A 27,645-nucleotide genomic window follows, 5' to 3' on the forward strand; every position below is an offset into this window, starting at 1 on the left:
GGAGCGTTACTTCAAGTATGTTTTCTGTTGTTCAAAAGACAAATACTAAAATGACCTGAGCTTATGTTTTAATAAAAACCAAATAAGATGTCAATTTTTAACTACAAGGCAGACGGCATTTGCATTTATCTTGTACAAAAAGACATTTAAAAGGCAGCACAAAGGACAATATTGAATAAAGAATGTTGACGTGGACAGTTTTACAGACAATGAAACGAATGAAAAAGGTATTCTCAAAATTTTCTTTAAAAAAAAAAAAAGCTATTTGTTGGTCCTTGTTTCAGCATCATTCTGGATTGGTGTAAATAAGTAAGTACAATAACACGAGTGTTTCATGTGAAATTCTGCACAATTGACTTGTTCTGTTTGTCTGGAGTTAACAGGCAGGAACGTGGGGAGCATGGAAGGCAACTTTGGCACTTTGCAGGGTTAAAGGTCACTCTCTCCGCTTTCCGTGTTTGGTCCCGAAATGTTGAGAAGTCCATTTGAGATTATTCCGGTGAGGGGAATTATTTTCTTTTTTTTTTTTTTTTTAGGTGAGCAGTTGTCTGATCTCCCGGTGAACGTGGCAAAGGAAGTCCATGTAGGAGGTGCCGCCGTGCAGGCCTTTGTCCTCCACCAGGAACTGGCGGAACATCATCTCGGGCTTGTCCTTCTGCCTCACAATGTGAAGCTGGGAGGGGAACATCAATGACAAAGAAAAAAAAAATCAATTCAAGTTGTGCGGTGAGATGATGTCATGATGAGTCTCTTACCTTCATAGATCTGGGCCTCTTTTCCAGAAGGTCGTCAATGATGGATCGGACCTTCTTGGATAGCGGGTTGTCCAGCACCGGCAGCGAGCACTGAGAAGAGAGGGGTGGGAAGGAAACTGGTAAGTCTCTAAGTTTTGTGTTCCGAATTGACGAGTGAAAATATATTTATTAAAAAAAAAAAAAAAAAGTGATGACAAAGATTGAGTTTATGGCCATTTTTAATCTCCTGTTGTGGCGATGTGGATTGCACTGATATGTTAGAAACACTTGGGGCGGGGGGGGGAGTGTTCAACTTAATTTGCTTTTTCCCCCTTTAATAATAATTAAAAAAAACAGTCTGTAGTTATCTGTGTTTGTAAATCTTTTTTTTCTTTTTTTTTTTCTTATAGTCTGTTTTTTTTTCCTTCCTTCAATACAAAAATAGTCTAAGTATAGTCATTGTGTTTTTGTTTAAAAAAAATAAAGTTTTTTGTTTCTTTAATAAAAAAAAAAAAAAAGTCAAATCTGTTGGAAAATATAAAAAATATATATTTTCTCCTTCAATAAAATGTCTAAATATAGTCATTGTCTTTCTGTGTTTAAAAAAAATCTGTTTCCCCCTTTAATTAAAAAAAAAAAAAAAAAAAAAAAGTCTATAGAGATCTGTTTTGAAAAATATTTTTTTTTAAGTTAAATTTTTTATTTTGTTTTAATTTTAATTTTTTTTAATTTTAAAAAATCTTAAGTTTTTTCCCCTCCTTCAATACAAAAATAGTCATTGTGTTTCTGTGTTAAAAAAAAAAATATTTTTTTTTCTTTAAAAAAAAAAAAAAATTAAAATAAAAAAAATCTGTTGGAAACTCTAAAGTATATTTTCTCCTTCAATTAAAAAAAAAAAGTCTAAATATAGTCATTGTCTTTCTGTGCTTAAATTTTTTTTTTCCCCCCCTTTAATTAAAAAAATAGTCCAAGCATAGTCATTGCGTTTCTGTGTTGGAAAATCTAAAAAAAACAAAAAAAACAAGAACAAATGTATATATTATTGGGGGGTTTTCCCCTTTAATTTAAAAAAAAATAGTCTAATGTTGGATAATGACAGGTCAAATTTACCCATTTGAAAATTAAAAAAAAAAAAAGAAAAACACAAAACAAACAGATTTAGCTTCTTTTTCTAGCCTTGATTTTGTCCCTTTTCCCTTTTAAAGATCAAATAATTGATCTTGTATTGTTAAATCTGTCACAGACGCAAAACGTAGAACAGGTCACAATGACACATCATCAAAATCGGTCTAAACCCACACTGGGTCAAAATGACCCGAGAACATGCTTTTCGGTTGACGAGCGTCGAGGAACGTTTCAACCTTCAACCAACCATGTGCGCCGGCAGGTGGGCGAGCGAAGGCACGTTGAAGAGTCCCTGGATCACGTCCGGCGGGCTGGCCTGACCCAGCCACAGGAAGAGGGCGTGGCCGTTCTCCAGCAGGAACACGCCGCCGTCCGCCAGCCGCTCCTCGGAGCAGCGAACCGGCGCGGGCGGGGCCTCGCTGCCCACGTCCACGTTGTGCTAAGAAGGAAGGCGGAACTTGATGCGTCCGTTTTTCACCGCGCGTTTTGACCCGGTGACGTGGGACGTTTCCGTACCAGCGGGACGAGACGCGGGTAGAGCAGCAGCTGGGTGTCCTCCACCGCCATGGCCATGACGGCGAGCCTCTGATGGGCGCGCTCGTCCGTCGACAGCTCCGTGCTGCCGGTCAGCGGGGCCGTTTTCATCAGGCTGTTCATGTAGACCGGGAACACCTTCATGGCGTCCGGCAGGATCAGCTGCACGCAGCGCGAGAGAAGGTTACACCGATTCATCGGCGCTATTGAGTCATAGGTAAGAGCTTTTTGCTAACTCGGTTTCAGCAGGGGAACAAGATGGCGTCCATATGTCATGTGACCAGCAGTTGACCAATCACAGCGTAGTATAACTGCTGGTCACTTGACATATGGACGCCATCTTGTTACCCTGCTGAAACCGAGTTGGCCAAACTATCGAGCCAAGTATAAATACATATACATACATGTTTTGTTTTGTTTTTTTAGAGGGCGGGGGCAATATTGCAAATTTGCGACTTTCGCAAGTGCAAAATTTGCGACTTTCGAAAGTGACACATTTGCGAGAACAAAAACTAGTAAATTTGTGACTTTCTAAAGTGGCAAATTTGCGAGAAAAAAACTTTGTAAATTTGCGAGTTTAGAAAGTGGCAAATTTGCGAGAAAAAAAATCTAATTTGAGAGTTTAGAAAGTGGAAAAAAAAACTGATAAAGTTGCAAGTTTAGAAAGTGACAAAAAAGTGGCTAATTTGCGTGTTTAGAAAGTTGCATGCGAGAAAAAACTTGGAAATTTGTGACTTTCGAAAGTGCAAAATTTGCGACTTTCCGAAGTGACAAATTTGCGAGAGAGAAAAAACTCGGAAATTTGCGACTTTTGAAAGTGCAAATTTTGCGACTTTCCGAAGTGACAAATTTGCGAGAAAAAAAAAAAAACGTGTAAATTTGCGAGTTTAGAAAGTGGCAAATATGACACTTTCTAAAGTGGCAAATTTGCGAGAAAAAAACTTGTAAATTAGTGACTTTCAAAAGTGCAAAATTTGCAAGAAAAAAAACTCGTAAATTTGCGACTTTTGAAAGTGCAAAATTTGTGACTTTCCAAAGTGACAAATTTGTGAGCAAAAAAATAACGCGTAAATTTGCGAGTTTAGAAAGTGGCAAATATGACACTTTCTAAAGTGGAAAATTTGCGAGAAAAAAACTCTTAAATTTGCAAGTTTAGAAAATGGCAAATTTGCCACATTCTAAAGTAGCAAATTTGCGACAAAAAAAAACAAAAACCTAAATTTTTGAGTTAGAAAAAAACCCTCATAAATGTGCAAGTTTAGAAAGTGGCAAATTTGCCACAATTTGCTCGTAAATTTGTGAGTAAATTTGCGAGAATTTTTTTTTTTGTAAATTTGAGAGTTTTGAAAGTGGCAAATTTGCCACATTCTAAAGTAGCAAATTTGCGCAAAACAAAACAAAAACATACATTTTCGAGTTAGAAAAAACTCATAAATTTGCAAGTTTAGAAAGTGGCAAATTTGCGACTATTTTTCTCGGAATATTGCCCCGCCCTCTAACAAAATATATTTCTAATACGTAATCTATAATAATAATCCATAATCTAGCTAGCATAATCGAGCCATAATCTACGGCTCTAAAGCTGCATTCCACAATTAATTTTTATTTTTTTGTGGAAGCTCACCTGGCTGGCGACCGATGCGCCGGCGCAGTTCTTCCTGTAGCAGGCCAGCATGTGCGCCGTCTGCTTGACCAGAACGTCGCGCACGTTCTTCAGCGGCTGGTCGAGGACGGCGCGGTAGGCTGCGGGAAAAAAAACAATCGCCGTTTAAAATCTCATCGTTCAGCGAACGCGCGTGCCCGTGCGACTCACCGGATTTGGCGAAGAAGTTCACCAGCGCGTCCGTCTCGCAGCTCTTGTAGAGCTCGGACAGGTGCGAGCTGCAGTTGAGGCCGAGGTTGAAGATGCGCAGGCGGCGCCGCCCGCCGACGGTGGTGTACAGCAAGGCGCACTGCCGAGAAAAGCCGTTTGTTTGTTTTTTTCGGTCGTCGGCGTCGGCCCGACGCGTCGGTTGGCAACGCACCTGGAGGAAGGCGCCCGTCTCCTCGCCGAGCGCGTCGTCGTGCTTGAACTCCACCGTCACCGCCTTGTCGCAGTCCACCGCCGCCATCTCCACGTCGGTGGTGTTGTTCATGTGGATGGCGCCGAAGAAGTCGGTGGCTCTGAAGCCTGAAGACGGTTTGACGGATGCTTAATGCCGCTTTCACAAAAACTTTTCATACGTAACATTTTTTTAAAAAAGGGCAGATAATTAAAAAATAAACGGATATAGGATTTTCCTTAAAATTGCATAATGTTCATGGCAATATTCTGGCAACAGCAGGTATCGGCTGTCGTTTTGAGTAAATACCCGATACTGATACCTGGTATCGGCACTCATCCATCCCTAATCGATTAATCAGATAAAATTTTAATTTGCATCTAAGTGTATTGCAAAACTTTATTTTATTTTTTACTGGCTTTAGGCAATTATCTTTTTTTTTTATAGTTTATAATTTTTTTGGTTTGTTTTTAAGTTTATACCTGATTTAAGTAAATACCCGATCACAATCAAATATTTTCCAGAATCGGTTAGTTTATCGATTAATCGAATAAAATTTTAATTTGCATTCAAGTGCATTGCAAAACATTTTTTTTTTTTTTACCGTTTACTGTTATAAGCAATTATTTATTTTATTTATTTATTATTTATTTGTATTTATTTATAAGTTTTTTTGAGTAAATATCCGATAAAAAATGCAATGAAATAAACTGTTATCTATTTAATTCAATCTCCGGTGTAATAACCTTATTGATTGAATTTGTATTTGTTGTTGTTATTATTATTATTATTATTAATTCAATCTCCGGTGTAATAACCTTATTTATAGATTGATTGAATTTTTATTTGTTGTTATTTTATTTATTATTATTATTATTATTATTATTATTAATTCAACCTCCGGTGAAATAACATTATTTATTGATTGATTGAATTTTTATTTATTTTTTTATTATCTGTTCTTATTATTATTGCTGCAGAGGGAGCCATCCCAAAGGGATCAATAAAGTCAAGTCTAAGTCAATTTGTAGGAAATCTGCATTCATTGATTTGGGGATCGTTTGGAAAAGTGAAGCCGATTAATCGATTAATTTGGTCCACCCTCTTTCTTCCGCTAATGTTCATTCCTCCCGTGTCCAGTACACGTCTTGAAGTGAACTCGCTTCAAAGTGTGACATCTCACCTGTACTGGTCCGAACACGCATGACGGCATCAAAGCCGATGCTCTTCCGCACTTCCTTCCTCAGGTCTCGCAGGAAGTGCTCGCCGTCCGCGTCCACCTGCGACACCGCGTGTTGAAAAAACAAAACAAAACACAAGCGGGCGCGTATCGGAATCGAGTCGGGCGCCTCACCTGGAAGTTGTTGTACTTAAAGACGGAGCCGCCGGTGTGCGAGGGCACGTCGGCCATGGTGGCCACGTCCACGTACTGGTTGGGGAAGAGGAAGAGGTCGACGCAGCAGCCCTGAGCCACGCAGTCCTTGCTCAGCTGCTCGTACGGCCCCTTCGCCGGCTGGAACAGCGTCTTCTCCTTCTCCGTGTTGACCAGCTTCTTGTCGTCGCGGTTCTTCAGCTTGCCGGGAGCTTCCGCCGTGGGCATGGACGAGTGGAAGATGAAGAGCTTGCCGCTGCAGTCCGCTTCCTGCCGCCAAACGCCCCGCACGCGCGCGCGCGCTCAGAAAAGACGCTCAAATTGAAACGAGCCTTTCCCAAAACTGACCTTGAGCGCCTCCAGCCCAGCTTGGATGACGGGAGCGAAGACCGTTTCGCTCTCGTTGGTTTCCGTGAACATGTCGGGGATCTGGCTCAGGAGGCTGCAAAGTGCACAAAAAGAAAATCCAGAGTTCATACTAGGGCCCGGCCAATATACGTTTTGTTTTTTGTTTTTTTTTAGGCCGATGCCTATAACGATTTTTGGCAGGAAAAAAATAATGATTACTAGGGGTGTGCCAAAAAAATCGATTCATAAAAGAATCGAGATTCTCATTTATTAATCAAACCGAATCGATATTAACTCATTTGCTCCCAATAACGTGTAAATACGTTTTTTTTTAATGTTCTAAGTGTCCCAAAGACGTATTTATACGTTTTTTTGTTTTTGTTTGTTTTTTTTTTGTTTTTTTTTAATGCTAGAGCATACAGAAGGCTTTGATGCAGCCTCTCAACTGCAAAGAACGGTTGCAGAAATGGTAGTTATTACACAAACAGCCAGCAGGTGGCAGCAGAGCAAAGGAGATCAACCAGGGCCATGTACAAAAAAAGCTCAATTACAATTTTAAATAGATTTGTGAAAACCGATGAAACTTAGCTCTCTTCTAATGCTAATTGCTGCAAAACGGAAACAGATAAAAACATACTATTTTTTTTCCTGATGAAAGAAGAGACTCATCTTTCTTTTGGTACGTTCCATGTTTTTATAGCAATAGAACACAATATTCCGTGAGCCTTGCGAAATCAGTCAAAATCCAGTAAAACAGCCGGGAGCGAACGGTTAATCGGCGGCCGATTAATCGGCCGGGCCCTAGTTCATACTAAAGTTTTTCCAGCTTAAAAAATGAACAATAATAATAATACTAATAGGAATGAGGGTGTTCCTCACTTGCAGACGAGCGGCCGGGCCTCTTGGAAGTCGACCAGGAAGCCGTCGGGAAGCGGCACGTACATCTCGGCCACGTCCGACACCACCAACATCTGCGGCTGCGACAGCGAGCTCCTCACGTTGTAGAAGTGGAGCGTCTTGTTGTAGGTGGCGAAGCCCACCTTGACGGCCGACCTTTCCGCGCCCTCCTCCCTGGGTGAGTTCGACCACGTTAATACGAAATACGAGAGGTGTTCGCATTCTCGTTTACACTTTCCTCATCACAGGTGATGTCATCTTTAGTCGACAGTTAGTGGGGAAAAATGTGTTTTTTAAAAGTAGTAATTGTACAAGGAAAATATTGAAGTTATCAAATTCATCCTGGACAAAATATTAACTTTGTACTGCTGAAAATGGCTGAATGAGTCAAGTATACATTTAAATTGCTCGTCAGCAGCACTAGAATCAAACAGTGCCGCCTAGTGGACAGTTTGGGAAAGCTTGAAATGAAATCCATTTTTTTTTTTTTTTTTTTTTTTTTTTACTTGGGCAGCTTGTCCAGCAGCGTCTTGAGCTCGTCGCAAACGAGCCTGACCAGTCCGCTCTTGATGTTGTTGTAGGACACGTCGATCATGAAGACGTAGGCGGGCGGCTTGGGAGGCTTTTTGTTCTGCCGAGGACCAGGACAGACCACATTTAGTCCAATTGCCCCACTTGAAAGTTTGCTGCTTTGGAATTTCGAGTTCACCGAGCGGTAAATGTCAATTTCGTCAACATAATCTGCTGACAAAATCAAATACAGGGCCTAATAATAATGATTGTCCTGACTAAAATGTTGACATTTTTTGTTGACGAAAACTAGACGAATAAAATTATGTTTTCTTGCACTAAAATAAAGACTAAAATGTCGAATCATAAAAAATGTCTAATAAATAATAATAAATAACAATAATACAAATATAGAATGTTAGAATTTTGTAATTATAATATATATATATATAAAATTATAATATATATTAAAATTATAATAAATAAAATAAATGTAAATAAAAAATAAATATTTAAAAATAAACTAAAAATCATAATTATATATATATATATATATATATATATATATATATATATTACAAAATTATAATAAATAAAATAAATGTAAATAAAAATTAATACATATTTAAAAATAAACTAAAAATCATAATTTTATATATATATATATATATATATATATATATATATATATATATAATAAATGAATATAATACAATTTAATAAAATAAATAACAATCATAATTTATAATTACTAATATTTTTATAATTATAATAATAATATTAATAATAATAATAATGACTAAATAAAGACTCAAATAGTCGACTAAAAATGGACTAGATAAAAATGGGATGAGGTTGACTAACTGTGATAAAAACTAACAAACGGGATTGAAACCAAACTAAAATGGAGTCCAAATTTAAAAATGAGGGATAAAATGTAACACTACCGAGCAGTGCACGCGTTGCTGGAATGTCTGGAATACCTTGCAGTAGTCGAGCGTGGCGACCATCTCGTAGGATCCCAGCGACAGCTCCGCTCGCTCGTAAAAGTCCACCCGCCGGCCCATGTGATCCAGATGTTGGAAGTAGAAGACGGGCACTGCGCAGAGACGAAGGTCGCAACGTATCAAAAATAGCGGCTGACATTTATTTTCCTTGTTTCTGTTTTCGAGTGCGGACCTTCATTGACGCAGCTGCAAAAGGCGCACTGGAAGCGGCGGCCGCCGTCGAGGAACTGCATGTAGGGGCACATGTAGGCCTTGCATCGGTTGCAGCGGATGGGGCCGCTCTCGCCGTGGTTCACCAGGTACAACGGCGTCTGGCCACAAAGCGGGCGACTCACTCGCACGCGTGCGCTTTTCCCTCGCCGCCAGCGGCGGCGCTAGCTAACGTTGCCTAAAAAGGTTTGACGGGACGAGGCCGGCTCGACCCGGGTGTGGGAGGATGCCGGCTCGCTCCGCTTCGGAACACTTTGACCGATCCAAAAGGAGGTACATACGCCAAATAAGTCCAAATAAACCTTCCTGACACCAAAACTGCACTGCTCAACAGAGCATTTTGCAGCATTTCAAAATGGACAAAAAAACAACAACAACATAAATCACAATTAGGTGAAATTTGTGAGTGGCAAATCACAAATATGCAAGCCGGAGTTTGCGACATTTTTGACTGACGACGTTCGTTCGAACATGTTTGCAAGTAGCTTATGGGAAAAAAGTAGGGTTGGGTTTAAAATATCGATTTATATCGATATCGTATTTTCATATCACAATATCGATACTAGTGTTGTTACCATACCGTTTTTTTTAGCCCCCGATACCGATACCCAGCTTTGCAGTATCGGCCGATACCGATACCATACCGATACTTAAGGTTTTTTTTTTTTTTCTCAACATGAAAAAGCTGTCCTGCCATTGGTTCAGAGCATTCAAGGACCAATAGGATCTCTTAGATCGGCATGCAGTGAGCATTTCAACAACAGTAATCGATACATAAAACCATGTATCGATATATCCCCCAACCCCCCCATATCAAGGTGTTGACTTAAAAAAAAAATGCTATTTTTGTAAGCATTTGACCTCCGTTATATCAATACATCAATCAAACATAATTTATTTTCACATTTTTGTGATGTTATTATGCATGATTTCTGTTCATAATGTTTCCCGTGATTCCTGCATGTGCATGCCCCGTGGCATTATGGGAAAAATCATAATAAAAATCAAATGGGAAGAAACAAAGTTTACTTATTTAATTTACAAATGCTAAAAAAAATAAAATAAATAAAAAAAAATGTTTTTTTTTAAATTATGTCAACAATCTGTGGCATTATGGGTAAAAAAAATTTTTTTAGCATTTAGCCTACAAGTACATTTACCGGTACGCATATTTGCAAGTATGTTTGACATGTTTAGACATCTTTGCAAATACATGTAAAATATATTCATGTGTATCTATAATGTGACTGAGGTCTCACGTGTAACGTTGAAATGAGCGGATATGGAATTTACCTCATTGTTGGGCAAACGAGCAAACGGCGTGACAACGCACGCCAGGGGCACCTGGCACTGTTTGGCCAGCTCGGCGGTACACGGAAAGGAATACGTGGTGCAGCGGATGAACCTGGGACTGGCGTGGCCTTAAAGTGGATCAAATCTCCAGTCACGATGGGAACACGTTCACGTTTCCTTTTAAGGAAGGGGGGTCGGTACCTTGGTCTTGCACGGTGAAGTCGGTGGTGACCAGGGGTGGGACTTGTCCTCGGATGTTGGTGCTGAAGACTTTTCCGCCCAGTCTGGCTTGGTCGTTCTCGATCACTTGGGTCTGAAATCAAACGAGGGGATCCCGTCGATTGACTCACAGCGGGGACGGCGCCGCGACGGTCCACTCACGGTGCTGGGGATGGAGTCCAGATCCAGTTTCTTCTGGGGCGGACCAGCTGGTGGGCCCAATCCTGCGGGGAAGCCTCCCGGTTGAGGTCCTGCCATGTGGCCTCCCATGAACGGACCTATTCACAATTTAGGGCAAAATTCTTCATACTATAGGGGTGTTAAAAAAAAATTTAAAAAAAATCGATTCGGCAATATATCGCGATATTACATCGCGCAATTCTCGAATCGATTTTTAAACACCCATATTTGATGGAAAAATATTCACCAAAACGTCTAAGGATTCACACCTTAAGCATGAAAGAATGTTCTATTAATGGAACAGTTCGCCTTAATATTTTATTTCAATTCTGTTCAAACATGAAACCGATTACAACCTCTATAAGACTGAAGTTTCAAATAAATAATACATACAAATCTTACACTGTACATGTTTACTAGGGGTGTGAATTGCCTAGTACCTGCCGATTCGATCCGTATCACGATTCATAGGTCACGATTCGATTCGATACCGATTAATCCCGATATGAATTTACAAGTTGATTGTTGCGACTTTTTCTCAAATTTAGAAAATATTCATTATCATTATTTTTTTTCTTAAAAAAAAAAAAGAAAATAGCATTCAGTAAACTTGTACATGCACACTGTAAGATTTGTATGAAAATGTTTATTTGAAAAATATTTATTGATCTGAAACTTCAGTCATTAAAAAAATAAAATATTAAGTCTTAATGTTCCATTAATATAACATTCTTCCATGCTTAAGCTGTGAAAGACATTTTGTTGAATATTTTTCCATCAAAAAAGGATGTTAAAAAATCAATTCGGCTGCCTATTGAATCGATTCAAGAATTGCGTGCTGTCGTATCGCGATATATTGCCGAATCGATTTTTTTTTAAACACCCCGAATGTTTACTGATTAGTATTTTCTAAATTTGAATAAAAAACTAAATAAATCGCAACAATCGACTTATGAATTCGTATCGGGATTAATCAGTATGAATCGTGATGCGAATCGAATCGTCAGGTACTAGGCAATTCACACCCCTACTTCATACTGTACTTTTTTTTTCTCTAAAAAATAAACATAAAAACACCTGAATTGTACTTCACAGACCCACAAATGGAAAATGGGGGGCGGGTGGTCCTCCATCCATGTACCTGCTTGTTGCGGGTATCCAGGTGGACCAGCAGGCCCAGGTTGAGGCTGATGGAACCCCCCGGGAGTTGCTGCAAGAGGAGGAGGCGGTCCAGCGTAGGGTTGGCCCATGGACATGCTCGCCGGCGGGGCCATCTGGGGCTGCATGGGGGGCTGCGCGGCAGCTGCAGTGGGGGGTCCCCGGAAAGGCTGCTGCTGCTGCTGCTGTTGCTGCTGCTGCTGCTGGGCCATGGGGCTCGTCGCAGACGGGGGGCTCTGAACGGGTCCTGGGGGAAGAAAAGCGGCGCCTCGTTGGTTCGAGGCCGACCGATGACGCGTCGAGGATCGACAGGCTTACCGTAGTTGCCCAAGTTCATGCCGCTCATCTGATTGGCGAGCTGCATCGGTGGAGGAGGCGGGGCTGGAGAGGACATGCTGTTGTACGACGGCTGTGGGGGTTGCCCGTAAGTGGCTGGGGGGTACCTGTGGTTAAAAAATAAATAAATAAATGCTCGATTAGAACGTAAACGTCACAATTTCCAATTTTGTCACAGGCGAACGTGCAGACAGACCTCTGCATATGAGCTCCGTTCTGCTGGTTGTTTGGACTGTAAGGACCCGACCCGGGAGGTGGAGGAGGCAGGCCAGGACCCGAGGACGTCGGCGATTTCAGCACAGCTAAGCACACATAGGGAGTCCAATTTTTTTTGTAAGTATTTTTTCAAGCATCTGCACTTTTCAGACTGCATGTACGCGTAGGGGTAGACCGAATATCGGCCAGGCCGATTATCGGTGCCGATATTTGGCATTTTGACAAATATCGGCATCGGCCGATAAAGCTGGTAATCTCACTGAGCAGTGAATATTTGTGAACAAATCGCGAATTGGGGGTTTTCATCAGGAATTGTAATTTGTTGACAGTCAGTTTTGACTTGTCGTAAACACATTTGGAACATCTTCAGACCATTTTTCACTGCGGCGACCTTTTGAAACGTTTTACAAACCCTAACAAAAACCCCAAATGAGCTACATTCGCATGCATTTGTCACTCAGTGAGATGTAGGGAACTTTTCATTTATGGTCGATTTATATTTCCACTTCACAAATAAATAGGAACTCCCTACACTTTTTATTAAAAAAAAAAAAATTAATTACGAAATTATGTTGAAATTTTAGAAAACTTTATTTACAGTAGAAATCTTTAGGGATCTATTTACTTGCTTTTTATTTTTTATTGATTTATTTTTATTTAGCTTAACACATGCTAATGACTCTTTGTTATATTTTTTTTAAACAAATCTACCTATTTTATTATTTTTTTTAAAGATTTAAAATAAATAAATAAATAAATAAATAAATAGAAATTGTTTTCATTTATGGATCTATTTAAATTCCCACTTTATAAAAAATAGGAACTCCCTACACTTTATTTAAAAAAAAAATATGTTGAAATTTTAGAAAACTTTATTTACAGTAGAAATCTTTAGGGATTTATTTACTTGCTTTTTAATTTTTAGTTTATAATTAATAAATTAAAATAATAAATACATAATAAATCATATTTTTTTATTGTTTTTATTATTATCAATAATTTTATTATTATAATAACCCTGGAAGCTCACTGCAACTTTTGTTATAATTGTTTAAACAAATCTGCTAATATAGTTTAAAAGGATTTTTTTTTTTTTTACTGCAAAGAAAATCGGCTTGAAATATCGGTTATCGGCCTCCTTGACTACTAATAATCTGTATCGGTATCGGCCTTGAAAAAAACATATCGGTCTATCACTAATGTACGTTTTTTTTTTTTTTTTTTTTCCCCGGCAATCTGCTACACGGGATGTTTGCTCACCTGCAGGAGGCGACGCAAACGCCTGTGGTGCTCCTCCATAGTGTCCGTAGTGGGGCTGTGGAGGTCCAAATCCACCTTGGTAGCCCCCCAATCCCGGCTGGGCCTGGGAGTAAGGGGGAGTGGCAACGTAACCCTGCTGACTCATTTGGATGCTCTTCTCATGCCAAGAATTGGCCTGTTACAATCTGCAAAGATGCAAAAGTACAATTTAGAACTTTACCAAACTAATTACAATAATATTCAATTTCACATTCACTTTGGAATGCTATCACGAAAAATCAGTAGTCTGTATGTGCTCCACTAGCAGGTAGTTGAAGAGTTGACGTTCCAATGAGTTCAAATCCATTTTTGTCAACACTAACCTCATCTGCTACTTTACACGTGCGTCCATGTGCAACATGGACCTTTGAGATTTCTCGATTGGAGATAAAGCAGGCGGGCGTGTCAGCATGAAACTTTTGTTATCTATGGAAGGAGCTAAATAACAGAAACACACCTGTTGCGTTGTAGAAACGCACAATAGCAGCAAACACATTTGTCCATTCACGTTATATACTCGTGGCTAGAGGCCACTAGGACCACTAGGGGGCCACAAGAGCAACAGTGCCTGCTAAAGTAATATAATAGTAATAGTAATAGTAATAACAAAAATTATTGTGTGAAAGTGTTTGCGTTTTTTTTGCCCATCCTTTTGTTCATTCTGGTATGTCACTTGGTGCTTTATTGGCAATTCAGAGTTTACATCACAAGTCAAAATGGTGCTCAACTAGGTTAAGGAAGTTCTCCGCTCATTGTAAAGCATTGGACTTTGGATCCTTGATTTGTGAGGATTATTTTGATTTCAAAATGTGATTAAATGACGTTTGAATACTATTCACAGGCAAAAGCAACAAAATACGCCGTTTGTTTACACAATGTACAAGGATGCGTTTACATTGCGGAAATCTCGGAAATGCCCGGATGTTCGGAACAGGACTGTTGTGAAAACCAACCCGAGTTCGCTCCTTTTAAAATAAAACAAAATGAACGATCAACAATCAATATTGTGGGCCCCAAGATCAGAGTCGTCTGCTTGCGATGAATATTTGTCAAAAACTTGACTGTGGGTCGCAGCCTGTAGGTGTGCCTAATGAAGTGGCCATGTGTCGCGCAACTCGACAAATGCAGCCGCTGATTGATTTCCGCGACCCCCCCCCAACACTCTAAAAACGAAAGCAAAACGCATGACAGCTGCATGAAATTGCAGGCGAGTGCCACATTTGGTCGTTAAACGCCCTTTCTGTTCATCCACGCACAACAACATGCCACGTCAAACACTTTCGGACCGCTCCAAATTATTCCTGACCAGCACAACAAGGGTAAATAAAGTCTTCCAACACAATGACATTAAATGTATTATTATTATTATTACTACAAATCAACAACACTTTGTTTGGTCTATTTTTTTTATAGAGCGCATCCTGCTAGCTAGTTTGCATCCATTTTGAGCGTGAAGTTTGCCATTAAAAAGCAGCGCACGCGCGTTCGCAACACAAATAAACTCGCTCACTTGCGCGTGCGATGGAGCGTAAAGGTGGCGTTGTTGATATTTACCTGTGCGGTGGGTTTCAGCTGGCCTGCTCTGCTGTCTTCGCGGAATGCGGAGTGCCACGTCAAACTCCAAAAGCGCCGGGCGGTCTGTGTGACGTCTCGACTAGCCCGAGAGAGGGGTGGAGGGTGGAAGAACAGCCTATTTCCGGTTTCAAAATAAGACAAAGGTTCGGCGTTGAATAGATGCACAATATTCAAGCGAAATACTGCAAGAAGATGGATAAATAAAAACAAAAAACAAAAAAACGGAAGCATTATTAGTCCACGAATCTTTATATAAATTTACTATCAACGAAGAAAAGTATTTTAATGGATTCATATGAACGTCACGTTGAAGCTTGCATCGGTGGTTTTCTGTCAACTTGACTATACCAAATGAGTGCGCTTGCGCACAACGCACGTGACGTCAACACCGTAAACACAACATGACGCCGCTGAGCACAAATAAAACACATCTAAAAAGCTATAATATTATTAGATATTATTGTATGTCATATGTGTATTTGCGGTATTTGAGCTAAAAATATTGTTTTTATATTTTACATTTTATTTCGCATGCACACATGCAGAACAGTTAGAGACACTACACGTCAGCACCACATGTAATTTTGCTGGCGTCGGGCCAAAACGTCATAAGTCACAATTTGTTTACATAAATAAATAAATAAATAAATAATATACGCAAATCTATGCGATTGATCATCCCACACGTGTGGCTGTTATTTTTTGCTAATTGCCAATCTAAAGTGTTGAAAATGGCTTACTCTCTAGGATGCATATGTTATAATGGTTGAACAAACATTTTGAGGTCTCCTGAAATGTAACAATTTTGGAGGTACAAGGTTTTGGACATTTAACTCATTTCACTCGCCGCCATTTTCACATTTCGCAATCCCCGTTCGCTCCCGGCTGTTTTACTGGATTTTGACTGATTTTGCAAGGCCCACAGAATATTGTGTTCTATTGCTATAAAAGGATGGAACCTCTCAAAAGAAAGATTAAAGTCTCTTCTTTCATCAGGAAAAAAAGTATGTTTCTATCTGTTTCCGTTTTGCAGCAATTAGCATTAGAAGAGAGCTAAGTTTCATCAGTTTTCACAAATCTATTTAAAATTGGAAGTAATTGAGCTTTTTTTTCTACATTTTTCTACTTTTTTTCTGCATCAAAGCCTTCTGTCTGCTCTAGCATAAAAAAAACACAAAAAACGTATAAATACGTCTTTGTGACACTTAAAACATTTAAAAAACGTATTTACACGTTATTGGGAGCAAATGAGTTAATAGTGCACGTGTTTTCTCTTTTAGAACTGTATACCGACTTTTGCACCCCTGTATATACTGTGGAAAAACACACACCCCTTTCCCTACCTCCCGTGAGCCATGATGTCATGATGATGTCATCATGCGGGCCGGACTGGGCTCAGATGATGGAGTAGAGGATGGTGCGAGCGGGGCTTGTGGGTGTGTTATTCTCAAATCCTGCTTCCTTGCCCGATTTGTTCTGCGATCCGCTCCGCAGTGGTCCGGATGAGCAGCCGCACGCGCGCACAGCATGAGAACGGGGGATTTCGTCTGCATCACTTTGCAAGGTGGCGCGCCCTGGGGGTTCGCCCTGGACGGGGGCCAGCGGGACACCGACGCACCTCTGCTGGTTTCTCAGGTAACTTCTCCTTTTTTCGCGTACATTTCCGGAACGTCGTCACATTCCGCAAAGGGGAATGCGATGTATCTGAAATAGTGGCTTTTTTTGGCCACGTTTTTGTTTTGAGTGTGTGAGATTCCTCAGCGCCCCCTTATATGGTCAAGGCCGAGGACCAGGAGAGTGTGTGATGATCTGTTATCACTCCCAAAGACTTCAAAACAAAAAGCGGCCAGCCACAGGGTGAAAAGTATGCCGGTTATGCCTGTGCAAGAAAAGAAAAAAAAAGTGACTTCCTTACGTTCAATTTTGTTGAATTGTATTGAAACATGAAAGAAAAAAAAGTCAGCAACACACGTTTCTCATCAACTTCCACTCTACATTCCTGAGTATTACCTTCCTTTGCAACACTTTCAATTCACATTCTGCCATCGTAACACGCACGCACGCACGCAACATTCACAGCATTACAGCCGAGGAGCTTGATGGATCCACTTGTGAAATGTTCTGTCCATATAAGGGAACTTGTGTTTTCCCCTCTTCTGACCTGTGTACAAAATTGATGAGGTCACTTGATTTTTTTAAAGCAACAGAGTCCGAGTTTTAAAAAACGCAAAGGAAATTGTTGTTGATCGCACAAATAAGAGGACTCATGTCTAATATGGAAACCTTATGAAGCATCAGGGCAATTGGCAAGTGGCGTTTATGACAGCTAACAAATACTTGGTAAAATAAAGAGTAGGCAGAGTGGTGGCGGGTTTGGACTTTGAACACCAATGCTGTGCTGGGAAACATGTTGCCGCGATGCAAAAAAAAAAAAGTTTAATTGTTTAAAGCTGCTCTGGCCAGGAACCGCCGAGAGCTAGAAATTCATTTCAAGTGGATTTCTGGGTATACTTTGGGCTCTACTGTTTGGAGAGAAGGGCAACAATAAACGTTTCCCCTCCTTTTTTGGAGGCAAGTCCCAAATGGAAGGCACACGGGATGCCTTATAGGGCCGAGATGCACACCGGGGGGGTTTTATCAGCTCTATAAAGTTGCCCAGTAAAATTAAATTTCTCGCATACAAGGTACGGTTGTCTCGTTTTACGAGTTGCTCTTGTGGGATCTGTTTTGGTTGATGTGGCCGAGCAAACACTTGGTAGTCTACTAATTAACTGTACTGAATTTATTTGACTGCGATTGGCTGGCAACCAGTCCAGGGTGTCCCCCGCCTACTGCCCAGAGCCAGCTGAGATAGGCGCCAGCACCCCCCCAACCGCGACCCTTGTGGGGAATAAGCGGTCAAGAAAATGGATGGATGGATGGATGGATGGATGAATTTATTTGACCTTTTACGCTCAAGGCCTCCTCTTAATGTCACTGTGGTGAAAGGACGTCATCTAGTGGCAAAAAGGTTTTACTACAACAGCAGCTCTGTCCACATGCCATTTAAAGGGACTGACTTTTTATGAACAATTTGTTTGATCTAGTATAGTATGGGGACGTGAATTATTAATAAGCTTTGGCTTCTTCCTGTCATCCCTTTTTATTTTCAGGTATTTTATATGCTGTAATTGTATGATGAATTGTTCAGATTGTTACAATGATGTCCGAAAGGAAAAATGACTAAACCAAAATGTGCGGGCAGAAAAATAAATATTTAATAAATTATATAATATTTAAAAAAAAATTAACAATGATGTTAAAAATGAACAAATGCATTTCAATCGACACAATAAATATTTGCATTTTATTCTATTTTTAATTTATGGTTTAAACATGAAATTAATATCTCTCTGATAGCAGCCAGAATAGATGGTGGATATAACCAACTAACATATTTTTTAATTCACTGCACTTCTATGTTCGAGTCATTTCTTACAGCCGCCTCCAGCCTTATAAGATTTATGGCACGCTTATTTAAGTTGTCTTATTAATGAACCGTTTTATGGGCTGTGGGAAGCAATTACAAGGGAGCAAAAACATCCTTCACTGCGATAACTGCCCTTTCAAACGCATCACATTCGGACATTCATTTTTTTTTTTTGTCGTCGTTGGCAGGTGGAGGAAGGCTGCCGCGCTTCCCAGGCTGGCGTACGGGAAGGCGACGAGGTGGTGTCCCTGAATGGGGAGCCGTGTGCCGGCGTGACCCTTTGGCAAGCCCGCGCCCTCGTCAACGCGTCGGGAAGCTGCCTGCAGATGCTCATCAAGAGGTTGGGAAACCATGACAACTCATTTGCTTTATTTATTTTTTATCAGAATGACTGGCCAGCCACACAATTGAAAATGGATATATGGAATGGAAATTTGTTTAGCACCATTTAACTCATTCACTGCCATTGACGGAAAAAGACGTCAAATGATGCATTTTTTATTTATTTATTTTTTTTGTCTGGCAATGAATGTGTTAATAGCAACATCTCATCTCCTCCTCCAGATCAAAAGGCGAGAAGGAGCCTTTCAAGCCGAGGGAGCTCTACATATCCGAGTCCCAGGACGAAATTTCTGATGGAGAGCTCCACGGGGAACCTGGTGATACGCCCTCGTTGAGCCTTTCCCAGCAGACGTTGGACAACATGAGCTGTACCTCTCTCGGAAGCGCGCACGGCGTCGAGGGAGAGCGTACCACCACCGGCTCCGCGCGGGACGCACCTCCGTCCCCCGGCCGAAAGCCGCTCAGCCAGCACGGAGTGGTGCAAGGGCAGGCGCCGGCAGCATCAGCATCACCGGGGAGGGGCGTCGCGAGCGGCGAGGTGGGAGGCCCCCGGGTGAGCGCCGGATCCCGAGGCGTGGGAGGAGGGCCCTGTGAGCTTCCTGGCTCTTTTAGCGTCGCTTTCCAAATCCCCTCAGATGAGGGAACGCCCGCCGAGGAGCAGGATTCCGATTCGGATCGGGAGAAACCCAACAAACACCGAGCAAGGCACGCCAGTGAGTATTGGAATTGGTTGATTCTCAAAAGGAGTGCGTGTGCGTGTTAAAGGTTACTTGACAACATCATATGTGCATTCCAAAGCATGATGTCCAGTGTTCCCGAAAATAGCATGCAGCCGGCGCCTGTTCCTTTGAATCATCCGAATCTGAATCCAGTCCGAAGTGTAGTCACCAAATAAAATAGATATAATAGATCAGAGCCTAGAAAAGTCTTGATGATAGTTACCTAGGCGTGTTTTTTTTTTTTTGGAACGGTTGCGGAGGCCATAAATACACCGGCAACGCGTTTGTGTGGCCATTTGACGGACACCAACATGTGCGCCCCGAAGCTGTTACCCGATCCTCCCTTCCGACGGGGTTCTTTAACTGAGCTAAAAGAGTGAGCTGGACGCTCACTTGTGCTGTCCTCGCCACCTTCAGGTTAGTCCTGTAGGACATTCAAATGGCCCTCTTTTTTTGTTAAATAGTTAAAGATCGGGCTCATAGTCGATGCTAATACGTTGCAGACTTTGAATACTTGAATCTGTGTGAATGCTGATCGAATGAAACGGCTTCTCCGCGGCTTAAACACGGGTCAAAGACTTGTAATTGCTTTGCGGCTTTATGACTTACAGTTACAAATGAGGGCGAGTACTTTGCTCGGATGGTGAGATGGCATTTATGGACAAAGCAGTTTAATAGTTTGTTCCTATTTGTTGTATTGTATGTTGACAATCCATTGTGTAATACAACTCGACTTGACCAGAAAAGCCGTCAATCAATGTGAATGTGTCCCCCCCCCCCATCTCCGCAGGGCTCCGGCGCAGCGAGAGTCTGTCCGAGAAGCAGGTGAAAGAGGCCAAGTCCAAATGTAAGCGGATCGCCCTTCTCCTTAGCGCCGCGCAGCCCAACCCCAACAATAAGGGCCTGTTGATGTTCAAGAAACACCGCCAGAGAGCCAAACAGTACACGTTGGTCAGCTACGGCACCGGAGAGGACGAGCGCGACGACAGCACCGAAGAAGACGAAGAGAACACCCGGGCGGGAGTCCACGTTGTTGAGTTCACGCTCGCTGATCAAGACCATTCGGATTTCGAGAAGCACATCCTCACGAATGCCCGCGGCGGCAAAAGCGTGCTGACGATCTGCCTGGATAAAAGTCTCCTTGACATTGAGCGGAAGCCAACGCAGATGGAGTGTTTGCCCGAAACCAAGGGCAAAGGCGCCCTCATGTTCGCCAAGAGGCGCCAGCGGATGGACGAGATTGCGGCCGAGCACGAAGAGCTGCGGCGCCAAGGGATGCCCGTGGAAGCGGCGCAGAAAGTGGAACCCGCCGCGGAGGACCACGCGTACATGGACGTGAACCTGCACCAGCAGCAGCAGCAGTACCAGCAATACCAGGAGCAGCAGTACTATGAGCAGCAACAGCAGCACTACCAACAACAGCAGCAGCAATACCAACAGTATCAGCAACAGCACATGTATCGCCAAGACCAGCACGTCTCGGCGCAACAGCAAAGCCACGAAGCGCAGAGCTCTTTCGGCAATCGCACCGCAAAGCCCTTTTCGGTACAGAACCTGGCGGCCACACCTTACTCTCCCGCAATAACCGGGACTACTCAATATTCTACAGGCCAAGGAGAGCAGATCGCCTCGCGTGACGAGCGCATTTCCACACCTGCAATCAGGTCGGGCATTCTGGATTCAAAGAGAAAAAACGTTGCCAAGCCCATGTTCACATTTAAAGAGACACCAAAGATGTCACCGAATCCCGAGCTGCTCAACCTCCTCAACATGAGCTATAAGAAGATGGGTTTCGAGTCAGGACCCGAGGAAGACTACCTCAGCCTCGGCGCCGAGGCTTGTAATTTCCTCCAGTCCTCACGGTCGAAACACAAGACTCCGCCGCCGGTGGCCCCAAAGCCTGTGATGGATCCCGGCTCCGCCCCCTGGTCTCCACAGATGGAAGTAACCAACCAGGGCATGCCTCAGCATGCTGAAAATAGTGTGTCCGCACCTGCTGTAGCCCCCACCGCAGAGACCACCCCTCCAAGTGACCAAGAGCCAAGCTCCACTCTGCCTCCCCCTCATGCTCAACTGGAAGCCGCCGCCAACGCCCCCACGGAGCAACAACAATCATGGTATCCTTCAGTGCCAGAAACCCAACAACAGCAAGTCGCCGTTCAAGAGGGAAACGGTTATGTTTCCTCTTATACGGCACAAGTGCAGCCCCAGGAGCCACCCCAAAGTCAATCCTCCCTCCAGCCAGAGTGGCCCACCTCTCAACCCACTCACAGTCAACCCCCTGCCAATACTTGGACGCCTCAAGTTCAGGCCTCCTGGAGTCAAGCAGAGCAAGCACAGCCACACGCTCAATCGTCCTGGTGTCAACCCCAAGATCCGCCACAGTCTCAAACACAACCGACCTGGACGCAAGTGCAGCGAATGCAGCCGACCTGGGGTCAACCTCAAGAACCGATGCTGCAACAGCAGCAGTCACATGCTTCCTGGGCTCAGTCCCCACAAGTAGACTCTCAACCAACATGGGCGCTGGCCAAGTCCCAAGCGCAAGCTCCTTGGATTCAGGCGGAATCCCAGCCACAAGCGGCCTGGGGTCAACCGGCGCAGCAAGAAGCCTGGCCACAGACTCAAGCACCAGATCAACATTGGGCTCCAGCTCAACCACCAATTAATACCTGTCCGCCGTCACAGCCTACCTGGACGCAAACAGCCCAAGCTCAACCACAGGCGCAACCTCCAGCCGGTTCGAACGCACGGGCGCCTGTTCCCACCCAGCCCCAGCCGTCATGGGCCCATCAGCCTCCAGAACAGGTCCAGCGTCCCGCTAATTCCTGGGGGGCCGAGCGAGGTCCGGCCCAACAGTCCTGGGACCCGTCCGTTCGTCCGCAGCAACAAGCACCTTTGAGGCAGCAGATAAATTCGTGGCCGCCGGCTCAACCTCAAACCCCTGCCTGGGCGCCTCAGCCCCAGCAAGCACCTGTGGCCAACGCTCCGCCTAAGCCTTGGAATACCCAAAAAAGCCGTGGCCCGCAGCGAATTAGCACCTTCACCTCGGCGAAGAAAGTTTCCTCCCCTGTCATCAACCCCTTGGCGTCCGTCTTGACCCCGTCGCCCACCGGTTCATCCTACGAGATGCCGGCCGTCCGGGGGAAAGGAGCCGACATGTTTGCCAAGAGGCAGTCCCGCATGGAGAAGTACGTGGTGGATTCGGAGACCGTGCAGGCCAACCTGGCGAGTCGATCCACGTCGCCAACCGCCTCCTTACCAAACGAGTGGAAGTACACCCCTAACGTACGTGCTCCGCCCTCACGGGGTTTCAATCCCATCCAGTCTCCCTCTTATCCGCCGGGCGCGTCAAAGCAGCCCCCTTCGACTGGCCCCGTGTCCAAAGCCAAGAAAAAAGGCAAACAAGGACCCGCCCCCAAACCACTCGATGTAGTCGACGTCATGAAGCATCAACCCTACCAACTTAGTGCCTCGCTCTTTACATACGGCCCTGCGGCAGAAGCTGCAAAGGAGCCGGCTCCTAATTCTAGCTGTTCACCCCAAAACCAGCAACCGCACGAGCAAACGGTCCCGGTTCAGCCAGCTGGGGCGTTTAACGCGCCGTACCCCCAGCAGGCCTACGATGGCAACTACCAGCCAAGCCCAAACGCTTATCCGCCCTCTGATCCTTACCAGCAACCTTCAGGTGGTCCTTACTGGCAACCACATAACCAGCAAACCCCTCAACTGCCCAGTCCCCAGTACCCGCCCCCACAGGTCCCTTACCAAGCTGCTGGCAGTCCCCCTTACCTTTCACCCACAGCGATAGCCTTCCAGCAGCCGCCTCTTGCTAACGTAGCGCCGGGTTTCCCTGTAGCTTCACCGCCTGGCTCGATAACCAGCGGCAACGCCGGCGCGGCACCAAAACCAAAATTTACGGCCAAAAAAAGCTCCGCTCAGGTGTGGAAGCCCACGGTCACTGAGAGAGAGTGATTCTAGCTCCCCGTAGTCTGCGTGTACATTTTGTGTTTATTGGGGGGGAAAAAATGGCAAGTTAAAACTCCAAAGTGGTCACTTATATGAGTGCCGGTTATTTGAATGGATTTAAAATGAAGGTGGGGGGGGGATTCCATCTGGAAGTAAGCCGCAGTGATGTAAGATGATGTCATGAATCTCAGGTTGCAAATCAAGACAAGTGCCTCATCGTCCAAACTCAAAGGTGAAAATTTGAATCGACTTTTTGAGTCTTGAGTCTATTTTCCAATGCAGCACCTCGGTCAATTTATTTTAAGCTTTTTTTTTTTTTTTTTTTTTTTTTTTTTTTTGTCAGCTGTTGCATCATGCCGGCTGTTATATTTAAACTGAGGTGCTCGGATAGCCTGCTTGAATTTCAACTTGAGCCAACTATGACCCAGATTAATATAAAATATACAGTATATATTCAAGCAATACTGTTCCATGAATAGATAAAAATGAAGTTCTTACATTCATTTTATTTTGTGTTTGCTTCTCAGCTGCTATATGTTTTCCATGTTTTCTTTTCTTCTCCCTTTTTTCCCTTTGTGTGTTTCCTTCTTTGACACAGTGCACTTTCTGTATCATTCACTGCAGTGCCATTAAAACAAACTCTTATCCTCCTTTTGTCTTTCTTTTCTTTTTTTTCTTCTTTTTTTTGTCCGTTCTGCATGCCTTCTGGCTTTCTTCTTTGTTCCAAATAAATAAAAAAAAAAAATCACCTCTATTGAATCTAAAGCTGAGCCACATGAACTCGCTTCAAGCACATTTCTACACAATTGATATGTCTTCCCACCTCACTTTACTGGACACATAATCCAAAATCTAAAATTTACAGATTATACCAGAACAGAACAGTGGTGTCCAAACTACGACCCGTGGGCCATTTGCGGCCCGCCGTCCATATTTTAGTGGCCCGAGACATATGCTTAAAAACTCAGTTCAAATAAAATAAAATAAAAACAAAAATGTTTGGAGATGGTCAAAGTAAGAAGGGAAGGTGTCGAAAAACACAGATGCTATTAAAGGTTATTTTAGTTAACTAAAACTAACGAAAAAACTATAATTCAAAAAACAATTTCGTTAACGAAATAAAATAAAAACGAAGGTGCTTTTTAAAAAAAAGAAAACTAACTGAAACTACATTTTATGTTTCCAAAACTAACTAAAATAAAACTAACTGTAATTATAGCAAACATGTCCTTCATTTTAGTCTTTGGTAATTAATTTAATGCATAAGCCTTTGTGGATGATTTTAAATGTGATTTTTAGTACATTAATTTTGATATATACCGGAATGATGACGTTGAGGCCATGGTGTTATATTTATAAATATTGCGCACAAATAATACACATAAAAATAAATAAATAAAAAAACTAAAACTAATACTGAAACTAACTAAACTAAAACTAAGCATTTATTAAAGAACAAAAAGTAATAAAAAAAAACAACCTAACAGAACCACCATGAAAACTAATTAAAACTAACTAAATAAAAAAAAAAACTAAACTCAAAACAAAATAAAAACTAAAATGAAAAATTCCAAAACTATAATAACCGAATGCCATATTACAAATAAATTGGTTTATATACTGTAGCATTTTTTCTAAATATGCAAAAGCACAAATAAATGATTTGTACAATTTTTAGGACTAAACACAATTTCTCTTCACAACATTATGTGGCCCTTGCGTCCTTCGGATTTTCTGTGTGTGGCCCTCAAATGAAAAAGTTTGGACACCCCTGTATTAGAACAATATTGGGATTTCCTTGCCCCTCCCTCTTGTTTTGTTTTTTTTTTTTCCTGCGTATCATTTGCACCTCAATCTTTCGCCACATGGGAGCAGCATTGCACCTTCTGCATTCTGTGTAACCAAATAAGTGCAAAAAACATGTCCGGGTCTTTTTTTTTTTTTTTTTTTTATTACTCATTTCACACTTTCAAATACAACACAATGAATACAAAGCTCAACAAAACAAAAACAAAATTCACTTTCAAGGGGTTATACAAGAGTCGACAATAATACATAAATGTTTTCATATCGCTCAGACTTGTTACAATCAAGGGATTGTAAATATAACTCGAATTCTATCACAAAACCGGAAAGATGGGAGGTGATTTAAGAAGTCTTCGTTTGTGAATCAAGAATTTGGCTCAACATAAAATGAAATGATAGCACAGTTCGTTGTTCTTGTCATCAAGAAAAGTTCCAAATCTTACAATGTCTCTTGTTTATAAGTCGATCTCCGAAATGTCTTCGAGTCCAGTCAACATGTTTGGGTCTCCCCCCCCCCTTTTTTTAGGTAACCGGCAGGAGCTACTCCCTGTCGCCTCCAGGTAGAGCGCCCCCCACAGGCCGCCAGTCGCCATCTTCCCCGGCTCGAGCATCCAGGCTGGAGAAGAGCCCGAAATCTGTCACGCCTTGGGAGGCGGCGTCCCGCCATCCGCTGGGCCTGGTGGATGCAGCCTTTGCCTTCCAGGACCTGCAGCAGAATCTGGCCTCCAGCGTTCGCCTGGCGGCCCAGCGGAAGCTGGTCCCCGAGCCGCCTGCCCAGTGGACGGCCAGGGCGTCCCCGCAGAAGGCGGGCGGTCAATGGGGGGGCGTCGCCAGCTCGGGTCAGCGTGTTGGTTACGGGTCCCTGCCCAGACAGTGGCAGCCTCACAGGCCCGTGAGCCACTTGGGGGCCCCGTCTGAGGGGAAAAGGCCCCCAGTGGGACTGCACAAGTCTTCACATAGAACTAATTGGCAGCACTAAAGATGCAAAGACTCGAGAAACTTTGCATGCCATTTTATTAACATCACAGAGACTTTGACGTTGATTTAGTGAATGTGGCACACGTTCGTTTCTACTAATTCTAATTTGTGTGTCTCCCTTTTCTCACTTTTGTGTTCATTTCACTTCATTTTTGCAGTGGTAGTTGCTCGTATTTAGCATGCTGACGAGCCTCGTTCCAAATTTGAATATAAGTATTTTTTTTTTTTTTTTTTTACGTATTTTTGGTTTACTCCTTTCTTAAAAGCAGACTTTCCCAACCACTATTGCCACGATGCAGCAAACGATCCAATTTCACCTCATTGGATAGAAAATTAAATAAAATTAAACTTACTACTACAAGCAATTTATCGCCAACAATATCCCATCGATAGTGACATTTTGAAAAATTAAATGCTTGCTCCACTAGATGGCAGAATTAAGGTAGCTTTGTTGGCTGTTATCACTTTCTGACGATATGATAAGCTTGAGCAAAAAATATCACGATTTTATTTTATTGTGATATAGCTGTTACAGCTCTGACATGTGTTATTTTGAAATGTTTGGGTACAACAAGCACGTCTTTAACCATTTTTTTTTTAACTCTTTGACTGCCAAAAACGTTTAGTAACGATTAGTAAAATCACAATGTATGCTGCCATGAACGTGAAATGACGTCATCTACGTTTTTTTGGTTTTTTTTCTTAAATGGACGGAACAACGTCTAAGTGCAGCGCTGTCTGGTCAATGGGTTGTGGAATCAAAAACACCACCTACCTATGGCCAGCAGATGGCAGCATTGAGTCTCTTTTCAATGGGCTGCTGGTGCATGGAATTACACTGAAATGTGACGGAATCTGATGAATGCTCGTAATTGGCGAAATGGCACTGTGGAGTTTTTTTTGTTTTTGTTTTTTTTCATAACGGGTGGCAGTAAAAGAGTTAAGAGAGCTCAGAATTGTTCATCATCTACTGAAATTCAAACAGAATTCGCCTCTCCCTCCCCACTGTTTGTTGAACCAGTGGGTGTTGGTGTCTCACTCTGCCTCATCTATCCTTCCCTCCTTCCTCTCTTTAGTTTTTCCTCTGGTCTCTTGAGATCTCCTTAATTTGTCGGAATTTAGAGGTTGCTGGGGTTGGCGTAGGACTCTGATTTTGTAACCATGTTTGTGGCGTGAAGTGTTTAGTTGGTGCTGGATTTGAATTTGATTTATCTTTCTTTTCTTTGACCTTTCCTCTGGTCTCCCGACCTTCTGTGAACTTTCCGACTCTGGCGAGACTCGGAAGTATCCGGTTAAGGTGAAGGGTA

The 27,645-nt window shown here is 42.6% G+C and overlaps 2 protein-coding genes across 5 annotated transcripts; one reads left to right on the forward strand and one right to left on the reverse strand.

Annotated features, from left to right (window-relative positions):
* Nucleotides 1–51: 51 nt before the first annotated feature.
* sec24d (SEC24 homolog D, COPII coat complex component) lies at nt 52–15,168 on the reverse strand. The gene is made up of 22 exons (XM_077499114.1): nt 15,035–15,168; nt 13,442–13,626; nt 12,162–12,267; nt 11,948–12,072; nt 11,613–11,876; nt 10,454–10,569; nt 10,274–10,385; nt 10,073–10,200; nt 8,742–8,880; nt 8,546–8,661; nt 7,559–7,683; nt 7,035–7,226; nt 6,156–6,249; nt 5,790–6,077; nt 5,619–5,715; nt 4,418–4,563; nt 4,207–4,345; nt 4,018–4,136; nt 2,376–2,555; nt 2,107–2,298; nt 756–845; nt 52–673 (listed from the first exon to the last, which is right to left on the reverse strand). The coding sequence occupies exons 2-22, from the start codon at nt 13,584–13,586 to the stop codon at nt 533–535; spliced, it is 3,054 nt and encodes a 1,017-aa protein (XP_077355240.1). The 5' UTR covers nt 13,587–13,626; nt 15,035–15,168; the 3' UTR covers nt 52–532.
* On the forward strand, nt 12,069–27,643 carry synpo2a (synaptopodin 2a). Of its 4 annotated transcripts, none has more exons than XR_013278901.1 (6): nt 12,069–12,298; nt 16,550–16,690; nt 18,713–18,864; nt 19,089–19,579; nt 20,376–23,786; nt 25,887–25,987. XR_013278901.1 is itself a non-coding variant. In XM_077499113.1 (6 exons), the coding sequence occupies exons 2-6, from the start codon at nt 16,583–16,585 to the stop codon at nt 26,337–26,339; spliced, it is 3,702 nt and encodes a 1,233-aa protein (XP_077355239.1). In that variant the 5' UTR covers nt 12,069–12,298; nt 16,550–16,582; the 3' UTR covers nt 26,340–27,643. The 4 variants fall into 4 exon arrangements, 3 of the variants coding, with proteins under 3 accessions (XP_077355239.1, XP_077355237.1, XP_077355238.1); XM_077499113.1 differs by having other exon boundaries at nt 20,376–22,873; nt 25,887–27,643; XM_077499111.1 differs by lacking the exon at nt 25,887–25,987 and having other exon boundaries at nt 20,376–23,850.
* Nucleotides 27,644–27,645: the final 2 nt, after the last annotated feature.

This window comes from Festucalex cinctus, chromosome 16 (genome assembly GCF_051991245.1).
Source record: "Festucalex cinctus isolate MCC-2025b chromosome 16, RoL_Fcin_1.0, whole genome shotgun sequence".
Lineage (NCBI taxonomy): Eukaryota > Metazoa > Chordata > Actinopteri > Syngnathiformes > Syngnathidae > Festucalex > Festucalex cinctus.